Raw genomic sequence first — 18,521 nt, forward strand, 5'->3', positions numbered from 1 at the left:
GTCAATGTATACATGTAAATCCCAATCGCCCAATTCATCACACCCCCACCACCCCCACGGCTTTCCCCCCTTGGTGTCCATACGTTTGTTCTCTACATCTGTGTCTCAAGTTCTGCCCTGCAACCTGGTTCATCTGTACCATTTTTCTAGGTTCCACATATATGTGTTAATATACAATATTTGTTTTTCTCTTTCTGACTTACTTCACTCTGTATGATAGTCTCTAGATCCATCCACGTCTCTACAAGACCCAATTTCGTTCCTTTTTATGGCTGAGTAATTAATATTCCATTGTATATGTGTACCACATCTTCATTATCCATTCATCTGTCGATAGGCATTTAGGTTGCTTCCATGACCTGGCTATTGTAAATAGTGCTGCAATGAACATTGGGGTGTATGTGTCTTTTTGAATTATGGTTTTCTCTGGGTATATGCCCAGTAGTGGGATTGCTGGGTGGTATGGTAGTTCTATTTTTAGTTTTTTAAGGAACCTCCATACTGTTCTCCATAGTGGCTGTATCAATTTACATTCCCACCAACAGTGCAAGAGGATTCCCTTTTCTCCACACCCTCTCCAGCATTTATTGTTTGTAGATTTTCTGATGATGCCCATTCTAACTGGTGTGAGGTGATACCTCATTGTAGTTTTGATCTGCATTTCTCTAATAATTAGTGATGCTGAGCAGCTTTTCATGTGCTTCTTGGCCATCTGTATGTCTTCTTTGGAGAAATGTCTATTTAGGTCTTCTTCCCATTTTTGGACTGGGTTGTTTGTTTTTTTTAATATTGAGCTGCATGAGCTGTTTATATATTTTGGAGATTAATCCTTTGTCCGTTGATTCATTTGCAAATATTTTCTCCCATTCTGAGGGTTGTCTTTTCGTCTTGTTTATGGTTTCCTTTGCTGTGCAGAAGCTGTTAAGTTTCATTAGGTCCCATTTGTTTATTATTGTTTTTATTTCCATTACTCTAGGAGGTGGACCAAAAAAGATCTTGCTGTGATTAATGTCAAAGAGTGTTCTTCCTGTTTTCCTCTCAGAGTTTTATAGTGTCCGGTCTTACATTTAGGTCTCTAATCCATTTTGAGTTTCTTTTTGTGTATGGTGTTAGGGAGTGTTCTAATTTCATTCTTTTACATGTAGCTGTCCAGTTTTCCCAGCACCACTTATTGAAGAGACTGTCTTTTCTCCATTGTATATCCTTGCCTCCTTTGTCACAGATTAGTTGACCTTAGGTGCGTGGGTTTGTCTCTGGGCTTTCTATCTTGTTCCATTGATCTGTGTTTCTCTTTTTGTGCCAGTACCATATTGTCTTGATCACTGTAGCTTTGTAGTATAGTCTGAAGTCTGGGAGTCTGATTCCTCCAGCTCCGTTTTTTCCCCTCAAGACTGCTTTGGCTATTCGGGGTCTTTGGTGTCTCCATACAAATTTTAAGATTTTTTGTTCTAGTTCCATAGAAAATGCCATTGGTAATTTGATAGGGATTGCATTGAATCTGTAGATTGCTTTGGGTAATATAGTCATTTTCACAATATTGATTCTTCCAATCCAAGAACATGGTATATGTCTCCATCTGTTGATATCATCTTTAATTTCTTTCATGAGTGTCTTATAGTTTTCTGCATACAGGTCTTTTGTCTCCTTAGATAGGTTTATTCCTAGGTATTTTATTCTTTTTGTTGCAATGGTAAATGGGAGTGTTTTCTTAATTTCACTTACAGATTTTTCATCATTAGTGGATAGGAAGGCCAGAGATTTCTGTGCATTAATTTTGTATCCTGCTACTTTACCAAATTCATTGATTACCTCTACTAGTTTTCTGGTAGCATCTTTAGGATTCTCTCTATATAGTGTCATGTCATCTGCAAACAGTGACAGCTTTACTTCTTCTTTTCTGATTTGGATTCCTTTTATTTCTTTTTCTTCTCTGATTGCTGTCACTAAATCTTCCAAAACTATGTTGAATAATAGTGGTGAGAGTGGACAACCTTGTCTTTTCCCTGATCTTAGTGGAAATGGTTTCCATTGAGAATGATGTTGGCTCTGGGTTTGTCAGATATGGCCTTTATTATGTTGAGGTAAGTTCCCTCTATGCCCACTTTCTGGCGGGTTTTTATCATAAATGGGTGTTGAATTTTGTCAAAAGCTTTCTCTGCATCTATTGAGATGATCATATGGTTTTTCTTTTTAATTTGTTAATATGGTGTATCACATTGATTGATTTGCGTATATTGAAGAATCCTTGCATCCCTGGGATAAATCCCACTTAATCATGGTGTATGATCCTTTTAATGTGTTGTTGGATTCTGTTTGCTAGTATTTTGTTGAGGATTTTTGCATCTATATTCATCAGTGATATTGGTCTGTAATTTTCTTTTTTTGTAGTGTCTTTGTCTGGTTTTGGTATCAGGGTGATGGTGGCCTCATAGAATGAGCTTGGGAGTGTTCCTTCCTCTGCAATTTTTTGGAAGAGTTTGAGAAAGATGGGTGTTAACTCGTCTCTAAATGTTTGATAGAATTCACCTGTGAAGCCATCTGGTCCTGGACTTTTGTTTGTTGGAAGATTTTTAATCAGTTTCAATTTCATGACTTGTGATTTGTCTGTTCATATTTTCTATTTCTTCCTGGTTCAGTCTTGGAAGGTTATACCTTTCTAAGAATTTGTCCATTTCTTCCAGGTTGTCCATTTTATTGGCATAGAGTTGCTTGTAGTAGTCTCTTAGGATGCTTTTTATTTCTGCGGTGTCTGTTGTAACTTCTCCTTTTTCATTTCTAATATTATTGATTTGAGTCCTCTCCCTCTTTTTCTTGATGAGTCTGGCTAATGATTTATCAATTTATTTATCTTCTCAAAGAACCATCTTTTAGTTTTATTGATCTTTGCTATTGTTTTCTTTGTTTCTATTTCATTTATTTCTGCTCTGATCTTTATGATTTCTTTCCTTCTGCTAACTTTGGGTTTTGTTTGTTCTTGTTTCTCTAGTTTCTGTAGGTGTAAGGTTAGATTGTTTATTTGAGATTTTTCTTGTTTCTTGAGGCAGGCTTGTATAGCTATAAACTTCCCTCTTAGAACTGCTTTTGCTACATCCCATAGGTTTTGGATCATTGTGTTTTCATTGTCATTTGTCCCTAGGTATTTTTTTTTTTTTTTTATAGTAATCTTTTATTTATTTATTTATTTTATTTTTATTTTTGGCCGTGTTGGGTCTTCGTTTCTGTGCGAGGGCTTTCTCTAGTTGTGGCAAGTGGGGGCCACTCTTCATTGCAGTGCGCGGGCCTCTCACTATTGCGACCTCTCTTGTTGCCGAGCACAGGCTCCAGACGCGCAGGCTCAGCAGCTGTGGCTCACGGGCCCCGTTGCTCCGCGGCATGTGGGATCTTCCCAGACCAGGGCTCGAACCCGTGTCCCCTGCATTAGCAGGCAGACTCTCAACCACTGCGCCACCAGGGAAGCCCCCTAGGTATTTTTTTGATTTCCTCTGATTTCTTCAGTGTTCTCTTGGTTATTTAGTAACGTATTGTTTAGCCTCCATGTGTTTGTGTTTTTTACGTTTTTTTCCCTGTAATTCATTTCTAATCTCATAGCGTTGTGGTCAGAAAAGATGCTTGATATGATTTCAGTTTTCTTAAATTTACTGAGGCTTGATTTGTGACCCAAGATGTGATCTATCTTGGACAATGTTCCGTGCGCACTTGAGAAGAAAGTGTGATCTGCTGTTTTTGGATGGAATGTCCCATAAATATCAGTTAAATCTATCTGGTCTATTGTGTCATTTAAAGCTTCTGTTTCCTTCTTTATTTTCATTTTGGATGATCTGTCCATTGGTGTAAGTGAGGTGTTAAAGTCCCCCACTATTATTGTGTTACTGTCGATTTCCTCTTTTATAGCTGTTAGCAGTTGCCTTATGTATTGAGGTGCTCCTATGTTGGATGCATATATATTTACAATTGTTATATTTTCTTCTTGGATTGATCCCTTGATCATTATGTAGTGTCCTTCCTTGTCTCTTGTAACATTCTTTATTTTAAAGTCTATTTGATCTGATATGAGTATAGCTACTCCAGCTTTCTTTTGATTTCCATTTGCATGGAATATCTTTTTCCATCCCCTCACTTTCAGTCTGTATGTGTCCCTAGGTCTGAAGTGGGTCTCTTGTAGACAGCATATATATGGGTCTTGTTTTTGTATCCATTCAGCAAGCCTGTGTCTTTTGGTTGGAGCATTTAATCCATTCACGTTTAAGGTAATTATCGATATGTATGTTCCTATGACCATTTTCTTAATTGTTATGGGTTTGTTTTTCTAGGTCCTTTTCTTCTCTTATGTTTCCCACTTAGAGAAGTTCCTTTAGCATTTGTTGTAGAGCTGGTTTGGTGGTGCTGAATTCTCTTAGCTTTTGCTTGTCTGTAAAGCTTTTGATTTCTTCATCGAATCTGAATGAGATCCTTGCCAGGTAGAGTAATCTTGGTTGTAGGTTCTTCCCTTTCATCACTTTAAGTATATCATGCCACTCCCTTCTGGCTTGTAAAGTTTCTGCTGAGAAATCAGCTCTTAACCTTATGGGAGTTCCCTTGTATGTCATTTGTCATTTTTCCCTTGCTGCTTTCCATAATTTTTCATTGTCTTTAATTTTTGCCAGTTTGATTACTGTGTGTCTCGGCGTGTTTCTCTTTGGGTTTATCCTGTATGGGACTCTCTGCACTTACTGGACTTGGGTGGCTATTTCCTTTCCCATGTTAGAGAAGTTTTCGACTATAATCTCTTCAGATATTTTCTCTGGTTCTTTCTCTCTCTCTTCTCCTTCTGGGACCCCTTTAATGCGAATGTTGTTGCGTTTAATGTTGTCCCAGAGGTCTCTTAGGCTGTCTTCATTTCTTTTCATTCTTTTTTCTTTATTCTGTTCCACAGCAGTGAATTCCACCCTTCTGTCTTCCAGGTCACTTGTCCGTTTTTCTGCCTCAGTTATTCTGCTATTGATTCCTTCTAGTGTAGTTTTCATTTCAGTTATTGTATTGTTCATCTCTGTTTGTTTGTTCTTTAATTCTTCTAGGTCTTTGTTAAACATTTCTTGCATTTTCTCGATCTTTGCCTCCATTCTTTTTCCGAGGTCCTGGATCATCTTCACTATCATTATTCTGAATTCTTTTTCTGGAATGTTGCCTATCTCCACTTCATTCACTTGTTTTTCTAGGTTTGTATCTTGTTCCTGCATCTGGTCCATAGCCCTCTGCCTTTTCATCTTGTCTACCTTTCTGTGAATGTGGGTTTTGTTCCAGAGGCTGCAGGATTGTAGTTCTTCTTGCTTCTATTGTCTGCCCTCTGGTGGATGAGGCTATCTAAGAGGCTTGTGCAAGTTTTCTGATGGGAGGGACTGGTGGTGGGTCTAAATTTTTTTCATTTCACGTTACCATTTTTATTTCTGTTTAGGCAGTTACATGTTATGGATGAAACACATGTGATTAATCAAGTGAAAGAAGATGTATGCTATGTGTCTCAGGATTTTTATAGAGACATGGATATTGCCAAGTATGTATAATGGTAACCTAAGAATTGGAAAGTTGATTCTTGGGTAATGTTACATATAGTTAAAATATTTCATAAATCTCTGTTTTGTTTTCCAGGTTGAAAGGAGAAGAAAATACAGTAATGGTAGACTATGTTTTGCCTGACTTTAGTACAATTAAAAAGGGCTTTTGTAAGGTAACTTTTTAAAGTTTATATTTTATTGGCGTATAGTTGATTTACAGTGTTGTGTTAATTTCAGGTGTACACCAAAGTGATTCAGTTATACATATATCTATTCTCTTTCAGATCCTTTCCCATATAGGTTATTACAGAGTATTAAATAGAGTTCCCTGTGCTATACAGTAGGTTTTTGTTGATTATCTATTTTATATATAATAGTGTACGTTAATCCCAACCTCCTAATTTATCCCTCCCCCCACCTTTCTCCTTTGGTAACCATAAGTTTGTTTTCTAAGTCTGTGATGTAAGGTAATTTTAAAAATACTCAATGATATTTCTTCAAGTGTCCACCTCAGTCAGGTTTGAATAGCATCCAGCTGGGATGGGTGGAATCTCACAGAGTTTTTGATGACTGCCTTCCTGCCTAGTGGCCATTTCTCTAGGCACCAGTGTATGAATGATTAGTTAATATCTCTACTAAAGTTATTTAGAAAAAGAACTATCTGCCATGATAGCACATGGGACAAATCTGGAGATTAACAGTATCATTACCTGTATTATGGTTTACCCTTTTGTGTTTCCTTAAGAATTAGTTTAAGTCCAGTTAGAAGTAGGTTATTTGTTGTGAATATTACTGACACAGCTGACCCAACGCTCTGCTATCAGATTGTAGTTGAAAATGGCAAAATCCAGTGCACTTTCAAAGTGTTGAGAAGAGTTTATCTTGGATGTCAAAACAAAGTAATTTCTCCCTATCTTTGATCAGCTCAGGTAAATTATCAGTTCTGTGGTTGGGTAAATGTGAAGTTTGCCCTTCTAGTTAATGGCTTGGTGAGGAATGGTAGGAAGTTAAAAATGTTTGGTCAGAAACTTAAGCACAAGGAGATATTTTCACAAGGGGACATTTATGGTAATGTTCATTGCAGTATACATTAAAAGAGTGAGAAATTGGGAAGAGCCTAGGTAGCCACTAATGGTAGAAAAATAGATAAACTTTGATATATTCATATTATAAAATAAGCAGTGAAAATGAAGTAGAGCTACGTGATCATCATGGATAAATCTCAGAAATGTGTTTCTGTCTAAAACATGATGTCTAAAAGCAAGTTGTAGAAGGACGTATACCATTTCAGGCTATTCAGAATAATTATTATGTTTAGGAATTTATAAATATGAAGTAAAAGTATAAAAACTATGTATGTGAATGATAACACCAAATTTAAAAGGGGGGTGTTATATCTGTGAAGTTACATTAAAATGGTTGATGGATATATGGGTTTTTTTCCTTTTTTTAAAAATTATTTATTTTTTGGCTGTGTTTGATCTTCGTTGCTGTGCGCAGGCTTTCTCTAGTTGCAGTGAGTGGGCGCTACTCTTCGTTGTGGTGCGTGGGCTTCTCATTGCAGTGGCTTCTCTTGTTGCGGAGCAGGGCTCTAGGCGCACAGGCTTCAGTAGTTGTGGCATATGGGCCCAGTAGTTGTGGCTTGCGTGCTCTAGAGCGCAGGTTCAGTAGTTGTGGCGCATGGGCTTAGTTGCTCTGCGGCATTTGGGATCTTCTTGGAGCAGGGCTCGAACCCGTGTCCCCTGCATTGGCAGGCAGATTCTTAACCACTGCGCCACCAGGGAAGTCCGGATATATGGGTTTTATATAATTATTTATGCTTGTTTTTATGCCTGAAATTAAAAAAATTTGGGGGGGCCAGATTATTGAGGTGAAATACACATCAGAATTCAGAGAAAGCTACTCAGGTCCTTATAAAATCAAAATCATCCTGTAATGTCCTTAGAAACATATCCTTGTGGAAGGACCGAGGCTGGCTTTCAGAAGTGGGAATTGTGACAGATTATGGGATCAGGTTGTCTGACATGAACTGGGGAGAGAAACTGGAAGCCCATGTCCCACTTAGGATATGGAAGGTGTATTTTTTTCTTTACAAGACAAGGAAAACTGCCCCAAACATATAGATACCAAGCCGTTTTCTCATTAGGCACATTTGATCATCCTCATTTATTATAGCTGATTAAAACAGTCCAGTGATATAAAACACCTTGTGGAGAATTTATAGCACTCTGGACTCATGGTGGTAAAGTAATCCGTATTTCTACAGGGATGGACCCTGAGTAAAGTCTCAGTAATTCCCAGTTCCTCCAAACCTGACTAAAAATCACCTGGGTCACTTGAAGAACAATTGGTATCCATGTTCTCAGTTCCTGTCCCTGGAAATGCTTAGTGCCTAAGTTTGAAAACTTAAACTTAATCTCTAAAAAAGAAAAAAATCTCTTCCAGATGATTGGACTATCAACTATGTTTGGAAATCTTTCTCTTTTTTAAAATGTAGTTCTCTCCTGCCCTGCAAATGAGAACTTATCAGTTTATTGAATGTTATCTGCTGAACTCTGCCAGTTTCTTTCCCAAATCATAAGCCTTGATTTCTCAATCCTACACCTTACATAGTGAGCTAGTAGAGTTGTGATTGTTCCCCCAGTTGATTATTGTTTTACTCATCAGCTTTGGAGAAAAAAGGCAGAAGCCACATTGTATTGTTTGCAGCTCTTTTATTGGCCTTTGGCCTTGTGATCTGAATCTTGTTATGACTGCACTTCACTAATTGAGTATAGACTCCTTGTTACTTGTACACTTTAACATCAGTTGAGTGGACATAGTCAGTTGGACTGGACTTTTACCAGATGATGGAATGTTACATCAAATATTTATTTCAGAAATAATGGATTAATCTTTACTTTGTCAATTAATGTTAAAATTTGTACCACAATACATGTTAAATTGTGTACATCTTAATAATTTTTAAGGTTTAGAAATGGTCATATTTTGGATATGTTAGGATTACTCCTGAAATGTATTTTTTTAATTTAATACTTGATTAACTGGTTTTCATCATTGCCTGACAATCAAAAGCTTTGATGAGAACTGTTAAATACTTATGAAACTAGAAAAACAATACTGCATAAGATGAAAGAGAATTATACTTGTTTGAGAGCCTTTATACTTAGGATATTGTTAAACTTGGACCTTGATAGTTTATTCAAGAATATTTTTAAATACTTAGGAAAAACTTACAACCTTGATTTTCTAGTACTGATGATAGTAACAATAATAATAAGGTCTGTAATATTGTTACTGATTACAACTGATAGAAATTCCAGTTTTATTTTTTAACAGAAAGAGAATGCTTACGAAACTGTTAATGAATGCTTTACTGACCTAAATTGAGAAAATTGCCCTCATAGCTAACTGTTACCACTTTCTGCAGAGCCATTGTAGTTTAAACATTTCTTTCATGGTACCGGAATGAAATTTATGAGGGCTGTACAGTAATCATGACTTGCATTGACTAAAATAGCAACTCCCAGCTGCCTTTATAAATTCCTTCGTTTGTCTATGTCTAAAACAAAAATCTTTTTGAAATTGTACTCTTAGAAACAAAAACTACTTGTAGTTCCAGATTATATATTAATGATTAATGGCTTTAGAGCTAACATTCAGCAAGGATATCTAGTTCTAGCTTTTCCCCCAGTTAGATATTTGACCCTGGGTCAGTCACATGATCTTCTTCTGTAAAATCAGGGCTGTGGACTAGATAACCTCTAATGTTTTGTCAAATTAAATTCTCCAAGTCTGTATCTGTCTCAAGTTATTTTGAGTGTTGACAATATGAGTTATATCCTGTACACTCAAGCCAATATCATTTTTAAATGAATTTGTAAATTTATAGGAAGTATCTTCCATTCTGCCTGAGAAGGAAGAATACTTTATCTGTGAAGAAATAATATTCTTCTCTTTGCTAGGGCAACCATAGTTTAATTGGGTTAAAAGTGATGTGTAGTTTTCCTTGTTCTTCCTAGGGTATTGTGAATTTTGTGTAATTTTTAGGATATTTTTATTTAAAAATAATGTTTCAAGGGACTTCCCTGGTAGTCCAGTGGTTAAGAATCCATGCTTCCAGTGCAGGGGGTGCAGGTTTGATCAACTGGTCTGGGAACTAATATCCCACATGCTGTATGACGTGGCCAAAAAAATTAAAAAAAAAAAAAGTTTCAAGCATGGAATTTCCAAATGATAGAAATCAGAATCATTCATATCCAGGTTAAGAGAGGCAATGTAGTAGGAGGAATATATTGCGTGTGCTTGAGTTATTAGTTGAATGATCTTGAGCAAGTCACATAACCTTGCCTAGCCCAATTGCATCATTAGTAAAAGGAAAATATATCTACCTTACAGGGTTATATGAGAATTCAGTATGATAATGTATGTAAAATGCCTGAAACAAACACCATATTGTTGACTCACATGCTATACTGGGTAGTGGATATGTGATGTGAACAGTGTAGATGATGAAGGATAATACAGGGTGATAGTAAGAGTACTAGAGGGAAATTTTATTTGGGAGTCAGAAGAAGCCTCTCTGAGGAAGCTGAAACCTGAACAGAGAGTAGGTGACTAATTATATTAAGAAATAGTTTTTATATACTTTACTCTTTAACAATAAATTATTAATATTTCTTTTCATATATTTTAAGTATTTTTATATTTATATAGAGGATTGGGATATACTCTGTTACAGGTGGAAAATTGCATATACGAGTCAAATGAACTTAATGTCTTTAACAATCTAGAAGAGCTGATGAGTCTTAGTACAATTGAGAAGGACCATTATTTTAATGACGTAGAATGCTGTAGAAGGAGATTATTTTTTTCTGGCCCCTTCAGGAGCACAGCTCACAGAGTGGGTGGGTTAACAGAAAATAAATAGCAAAAGAATTTCAGTGATAAAGTCCATGTATTTGCTTAAATCACTTTGGAAACTGGTTTTTGAATAGAGGTTGAATAAATAATAAAGAAATTTAATGATGTAGGCTTTTTGCACAATGGAAAGGGGAAATCCTAATAGAATAAAACCATAGTGCCCAATAAACATCTAAGGCAAGGCCAGGGGAGTGAAAGTAGATAGCGGTGGAAACATAAGGTACAGTGTTTTTTATTTAGAATATGTTCTTTGTTCTTTAGAAACTGGAATCACTCTGTTCTTAGAGGTAGATTATGAAGTTCCTTCTCTATTCTCCTTTTCTTTCTTTCTGTTTTAAAATGTATGGAATAAAACCACATCATCTTTGGGGGAATAGCTATATTAAGAGTCAATAGTTATTTATTTGTGTGGTTAGGCAACAGCAGAGAAGACCACATTTATCTAACTTTTGAGAATCCTGAAACTTCCAAGAACATGGTTAATATATTGGTATTACATATTACTAAATGTTATTAGTCATGTGAGCTAGATAACATAACTTAAACTTTTCATCTTATTTTTCTTTAAGCCAAGAGAAGAAATGGTGTTAAGTGGAAAATACAAATCTGGGGAACAAATTCTTCGTCTGGCCAATGAGAGATTTGCTGTTCCAGAAATACTCTTTAATCCTTCTGATATAGGAATTCAAGAAATGGGAATTCCAGAAGCTATTGTCTATTCAATTCAGAACTTACCTGAAGGTGCATAAATAATGAGGAGTAATGATATTTTTTTGAAAATCATAAGCTCTGTGAACCCTAGAGAAGTCATCTGTTTCTTCTAAATAATTTGAGCAAATGGCTATTTTATTTGCAGAGATTTCCAGATCTAACTTGAATAATTCTTTATTGTACTTTATTTTACTTGAATAATTCTTTATTGGTCCTAGATTATAAATTTGATATAGGAAGAGTAATTATGGTCTGCTTGAATTTGAAGAAATTCATCTCTTTATAAGTATTAAATTGCTATATACATTTTAAAAGTTTTAATTTAAGCCAAATTTGCACAGAGTAGAAATATATAATTTAACAGTTTAATGGGTTTTAGCTGTTGATGAGACTGGTTTATTCCTTCTGTTATATTTCAATTAATATACAGGAAGTTAGTTTTAATGAGATTGAAGTATAGTGTTTCACAGTGATTTCTGGGTTCTCCTGAAGCATGATTTAACTAAATAATGTTCTAAAGTTTTGGAGTACCTTTATATCTTAAAAATGTCTTCCTAGTTCATAAGGAACAGTGTAGGCATTGGCGAAAATCTTGCCTATGCAATGTCCTTTCCTCCCATTAAAAAAGAAAAAAAGTCAGATAATGCCATCACCTTAATATAGTTATTTCACAACTAATTTCATATTAATATTTCATATTGATTTCTCATTTTATCTAAAGTTGCAGTCATGAGGTTTACAACATTTTGTACTACACTGTTTTAATGTTGTGTTGTAAGACTCAATATTAACGTAGCAGTACTCTGTCCCTGTTTTGTGAACAGAAGCATTAGGTGGGATGGCCAGTACCTATCAATTCCTGATAAATTTCCCAGTGGTGCTTGGTAGCCCTTTAAGATTGACTAACCATGTGGCACTTAATATTTGCTATCATGTAACTTTAATGAGTGTAGAACATAAGATCCTTTCTTTAAATATTATTATAGCTTGAGTATTTTTCACTATCAATTGTAAGTATTGCACAATAAGTATGTGTGTCTCAGAGATAACATGGAAACTTGGATTTTCAAGTTAAAAATGTCACGAAGGACCTCCTTTTCATCTTTACACTAGCTAACAGTCTCAGCCTACATAAAGACCTCCTCCATTTTAGGGAAGAACAATTTTAATTTTCAAATGTCTGCTACAAGAATTTTACTCATTTATGTATAGCTTACATGTATATGTAATAAGTTGCTAGTAGTTCAACCCCTTCACCTTAGCCTTTCTTTTAAAGAACTATGAGGTCATATTTCTGTTTAATATGTTTATTTGTAAAAATGATAACCTCATTACAAAATCTTATAAGTTATAATTTATATGGTTATAAAAAACTATATGGTTTCCCAACCAGTAACTTTCATCCCTAATTGCTTTTATCTAATCTCTCATCCACATTTCTCCAGGAAGATAAGTAGACAGATTTTCTAATGCCTTTTTTCTTTCTATTTTTCTCTTTTAAAAGAAATGCAGCCGCATTTTTTTAAGAACATTGTTTTGACAGGAGGAAATTCCCTTTTCCCGGGATTTAGGGATCGGGTTTACTCGGAAGTTCGATGTCTCACTCCAACAGATTACGATGTTTCTGTTGTGCTGCCTGAAAAGTAAGTGTTGGCTTATATAGAAACAAATCATGGAAGTTAGTTTTCAGATAAAGAGGTCTGTAGGCAGACTTGAGTTTAAAGCCTGGTTCTACCAGGTTGCCAGGTTTATTTCACCTTTGGGAAGCTTATTTTTCTCAAAAAATGAAACGATATAGCTGCTGGACAATCATTGACAGGAAGACAGTGTAACTCACCAGAAAAGATACCCCACATCCAAAGACAAAGGAGAAGCCACAGTGAGATGGTAGAAGGGGCGCAATCACAGTAAAATCAAATCCCATAACTGCTGGGTGGGTGACTCACAGACTGGAGAACACTTACACCACAGAAGTCCACACACTGGAATGAAGGTTCTGAGCCCCACGTCAGGCTTCCCAACCTGGGGGTCCGGCAACGGGGGGAGGAATTCCTAGACAATCAGACTTTGAAGGCTAGTGGGATTTGATTGCAGGACTTCGACAGGACTGGGGGAAACAGAGACTCCACTATTGGAGGGCACACACAAAGTAGTGTGCACATCGGGACCCAGGGAAAGGAGCAGTGACCCCAGGGGAGACTGAGCCAGACCTACCTGCTAGTGTTGGAGGGTCACCTGCAGAGGTGGGGGGTGCTGTGGCTCACCATGGGGACAAGGACACTGACAGCAGAAGTTCTGGGAAGTACTCCTTGGCGTGAGCCCTCCCAGAGTCTGCCATTAGCCCCACCAAAGAGCCCAGGTAGGCTCCAGTGTTGGGTTTCCTCAGGCCAAACAACCAACAGGGAGGGAACGCAGCCCCACCCATCAGCAGTCAAATGGATTAAAGTTTTACTGAGCTCCGCCCACCAGAGCAAGAGTCAGCTCTACCCACCACCAGTCCCTCCCATAAGGAAACTTGCACAAGCCTCTTAGATAGCCTCATCCACCAGAGGGCAGACGGCAGAAGCAAGAAGAACTACAATCCTGCAGCCTCTGGAACAAAACCCACATTCACAGAAAGGTAGACAAGATGAAAAGGCAGAGGGCTATGTACCAGATGAAGGAACAAGATAAAACCCCAGAAAAACAACTAAATGAAGTGGAGATAGGCAACATTCCAGAAAAAGAATTCAGAATAATGATAGTGAAGACGATCCAGGACCTCGGAAAAAGAATGGAGGCAAAGATCGAGAAAATGCAAGAAATGTTTAACAAAGACCTAGAAGAATTAAAGAACAAACAAACAGAGATGAACAATACAATAACTGAAATGAAAACTACACTAAAAGGAACCAAAGCAGAATAATTGAGGCAGAAGAACGGATAAGTGACCTAGAAGACAGAATGGTGGAATTCACTGCTGTGGAATAGAATAAAGAAAAAAGAATGAAAAGAAATGAAGACAGCGTAAGAGACCTCTGGGACAACATTAAACGCAACAACATTCGCATTATAGGGGTCCCAGAAGGAGAAGAGAGAGAGAAAGGACCAGAGAAAATATTTGAAGAGATTATAGTGGAAAACTTCCCTAACATGGGAAAGGAAATAGCCACCCAAGTCCAGGAAGTGCAGAGAGTCCCATACAGGATAAACCCAAGGAGAAACACGCTGAGACACATAGTAATCAAAGTGGCAAAAATTAAAGACAAAGAAAAATTATTGAAAGCAGCAAGGGAAAAATGACAAATAACATACAAGGGAACTCCCATAAGGTTAAGAGCTGATTTCTCAGCAGAAACTTTACAAGCCAGAAGGGAGTGGCATGATATACTTAAAGTGATGAAAGGGAAGAACCTACAACCAAGATTACTCTACCCGGCAAGGATCTCATTCAGATTCGATGAAGAAATCAAAAGCTTTACAGACAAGCAAACGCTAAGAGAATTCAGCACCACCAAACCAGCTCTACAACAAATGCTAAAGGAACTTCTCTAAGTGGGAAACATAAGAGAAGAAAAGGACCTAGAAAAACAAACCCATAACAATTAAGAAAATGGTCATAGGAACATACATATCGATAATTACCTTAAACGTGAATGGATTAAATGCTCCAACCAAAAGACACAGGCTTGCTGAATGGATACAAAAACAAGACCCATATATATGCTGTCTACAAGAGACCCACTTCAGACCTAGGGACACATACAGACTGAAAGTGAGGGGATGGAAAAAGATATTCCATGCAAATGGAAATCAAAAGAAAGCTGGAGTAGCTATACTCATATCAGATCAAATAGACTTTAAAATAAAGAATGTTAACAAGAGACAAGGAAGGACACTACATAATGATCAAGGGATCAATCCAAGAAGAAGATATAACAATTGTAAATATATATGCATCCAACATAGGAGCACCTCAATACATAAGGCAACTGCTAACAGCTATAAAAGAGGAAATCGACAGTAACACAATAATAGTGGGGGACTTTAACACCTCACTTACACCAATGGACAGATCATCCAAAATGAAAATAAAGAAGGAAACAGAAGCTTTAAATGACACAATAGACCAGATAGATTTAACTGATATTTATGGGACATTCCATCCAAAAACAGCAGATCACACTTTCTTCTCAAGTGCGCACGGAACATTGTCCAAGATAGATCACATCTTGGGTCACAAATCAAGCCTCAGTAAATTTAAGAAAACTGAAATCATATCAAGCATCTTTTCTGACCACAACGCTATGAGATTAGAAATGAATTACAGGGAAAAAAACGTAAAAAACACAAACACATGGAGGCTAAACAATACGTTACTAAATAACCAAGAGAACACTGAAGAAATCAGAGGAAATCAAAAAATACCTAGAGACAAATGACAATGAAAACACAATGATCCAAAACCTATGGGATGCAGCAAAAGCAGTTCTAAGAGGGAAGTTTATAGCTATACAAGCCTGCCTCAAGAAACAAGAAAAATCTCAAATAAACAATCTAACCTTACACCTACAGAAACTAGAGAAACAAGAACAAACAAAACCCAAAGTTAGCAGAAGGAAAGAAATCATGAAGATCAGAGCAGAAATAAATGAAATAGAAACAAAGAAAACAATAGCAAAGATCAATAAAACTAAAAGCTGGTTCTTTGAGAAGATAAACAAAATTGATAGGCATTAGCCAGACTCATCAAGAAAAACAGGGAGAGGACTCAAATCAATAAAATCAGAAATGAAAAAGGAAAAGTTACAACAGAGACCGCAGAAATACAAAGCATCCTAACAGACTACTACAAGCAACTCTATGCCAATAAAATGGACAACCTGGAAGAAATGGACAAATTCTTAGAAAGGTATAACCTTCCAGGACTGAACCAGGAGGAAACAGAAAATATGAACAGACCAATCACAAGTAATGAAATTGAAACTTCGATTAAAAATCTTCCAACAAACAAAAGTCCAGGACCAGATGGCTTCACAGGTGAATTCTCTCAAACATTTAGAGACGAGCTAACACCCATCTTTCTCAAACTCTTCCAAAAATTGCAGAGGAAGGAACACTCCCAAACACATTCTATGAGGCCACCATCACCCTGATACCAAAACCAGACAAAGATACTACAAAGAAAGAAAATTACAGACCAATATCACTGATGAATATAGATGCAAAAATCCTCAACAAAATACTAGCAAACAGAATCCAACAACACATTAAAAGGATCATACACCACAATCAAGTGTGATTTATCCCAGGGATGCAAGGATTCTTCAATATACACAAATCAATCAATGTGATACACCATATTAACAAACTGAAGAAGAAAAACCATATGATCATGTCAATAGATGCAGAAAAAGCTTTTAACAAAATTCAACACCCATTTATGATAAAAACCCTCCAGAAGGTGGGCATAGAGGGACCCTACCTCAACATAATAAAGGCCATATACGAGAAACCCACAGCAAACATCATTCTCAATGGTGAAAAACTGAAAGCATTTCCTCTAAGATCAGGAACAAGACAAGGATGTCCACTCTCACCCCTATTATTCAACATAGTTTTGGAAGTCCTAGCCATGGCAATCAGAAGAAAAAGAAATAAAAGGAATATAAATTGGAAAAGAAGAAGTAAAACTGCCACTGTTTGCAGGTGACATGATACTATACATAGAGAATCCTAAAGATGCCACCAGAAAAGTACTAGAGCTAATCAATGAATTTGGTAAAGTTTCAGGATTCAAAATTAATGCACAGAAACCTCTTGCATTCCTATACACTAATGATGAAAAATCTGAGAGAAATTAAGGAAACACTCCGATTTGCCATTGCAACAAAAAGAATAAAATACCTAGGAATAAACCTACCTAGGGAGACAAAAGACCTGTATGCAGAAAACTGTAAGACACTGATGAAAGAAATTAAAGATGATACCAACACATGGAGAGATATACAATGTTCTTGGATTGGAAGAATCAATATTGTGAAAATGACTCTACTACCCAAAGCAATCTACAGAATCAATGCAATCCCTATCAAATTACCAGTGGCATTTTTTATGGAACTAGAACAAAAAACCTTAAAATTTGTATGGAGACACAAATGACCCCGAATAGCCAAAGCAGTCAGTGAAAAAAACGGAGCTGGAGGAATCAGACTCCCTGACTGCAGACCGTAGTACAAAGCTACAGTAATCAAGACAATATGGTACTGGCACAAAAACAGAAACATAGATCAATGGAACAAGATAGAAAGCCCAGAGATAAACCCACACACCTGTGGTCAACTAATCTATGACAAAGGAGGCAAGGATATACAATGGAGAAAAGACAGTCTCTTCAATAAGTGGTGCTGGGAAAACTGGACAGCTACATGTAAAAGAATGAAATTAGAACACTCCCTAACACCATACACAAAAATAAACTCAAAATGGATTAGAGACCTAAATGTAAGACTGGACACTATAAAACTCTTAGAGGAAAACATAGGAAGAACACTCTTTGACATAAATCACAGCAAGATCTTTTTTGATCCACCTCCTAGAGTAATGGAAATAAAAACAAAAATAAACAAATGGGACCTAATGAAACTTAAAAGCTTTTGCACAGCAAAGGAAACCATAAACAAGACGAAAAGACAGCCCTCAGAATCGGAGAAAATATTTGCCAACGAAGCAATGGACAAAGGATTAATCTCCAAAATAATAAACAGCTCATGTAGCTCAATATTAAAAAACAAACAACCCAATCCAACAATGGGTAGACCTAAGTAGACATTTCTCCAAAGAAGACATATAGGTGGCCAAGAAACACATGAAAAGCTGCGCAACATCACTAATTATTAGAGAAATGCAAATCAAAACTACAATGAGGTATCACCTCACACCAGTTAGAATGGGCATCTTCAGAAAATCTGCAAACAACAAATGCTGGAGAGGTTGTGGAGAAAAGGGAACCCTCTTGCAGTGTTGGTGGGAATGTAAATTGATACAGCCACTATGGAGAACAGTATGGAGGTTCCTTAAAAAACTAAAAATAGAACTACCATACCACCCAGCAATCCCACTACTGGGCATATACCCAGAGAAAACCATAATTCAAAAAGACACATGCACCCCAGTGTTCATTGCAGCACTATTTACAATAGCCAGGTCATGGAAGCAACCTAAATGCCCATCAACAGACGAATGGATAAAGAAGAGGTGGTACGTATATACAATGGAATATTACTGAGCCATAAAAAGGAATGAAACTGGGTCATTTGTAGAGACGTGGATGGATCTAGAGACTGTCATACAGAGTGAAGTAAGTCAGAAAGAGAA

At 36.7% G+C, this 18,521-nt stretch overlaps 1 protein-coding gene across 2 annotated transcripts in view; it reads left to right on the forward strand.

Annotated features, from left to right (window-relative positions):
* ACTR6 (actin related protein 6) overlaps window positions 1-18,521 on the forward strand; it is a 32,157-nt gene that overhangs the window by 9,997 nt on the left and 3,639 nt on the right. The window contains exons 7-10 of one of the 2 annotated variants that reach the window (XM_059936746.1): window positions 5,432-5,530; window positions 5,626-5,704; window positions 11,024-11,195; window positions 12,709-12,808. In XM_059936746.1, the coding sequence (XP_059792729.1) occupies window positions 5,432-5,530; window positions 5,626-5,704; window positions 11,024-11,195; window positions 12,709-12,808 (450 nt within the window). Of the gene's footprint in view, window positions 1-5,431; window positions 5,531-5,625; window positions 5,705-11,023; window positions 11,196-12,669; window positions 12,809-18,521 lie in introns of both variants that reach the window. The other variant, XM_059936745.1, reaches the window with a different exon arrangement.

The sequence above is a fragment of the Balaenoptera ricei genome, chromosome 10 (genome assembly GCF_028023285.1).
Source record: "Balaenoptera ricei isolate mBalRic1 chromosome 10, mBalRic1.hap2, whole genome shotgun sequence".
NCBI classification, from domain to species: domain Eukaryota; kingdom Metazoa; phylum Chordata; class Mammalia; order Artiodactyla; family Balaenopteridae; genus Balaenoptera; species Balaenoptera ricei.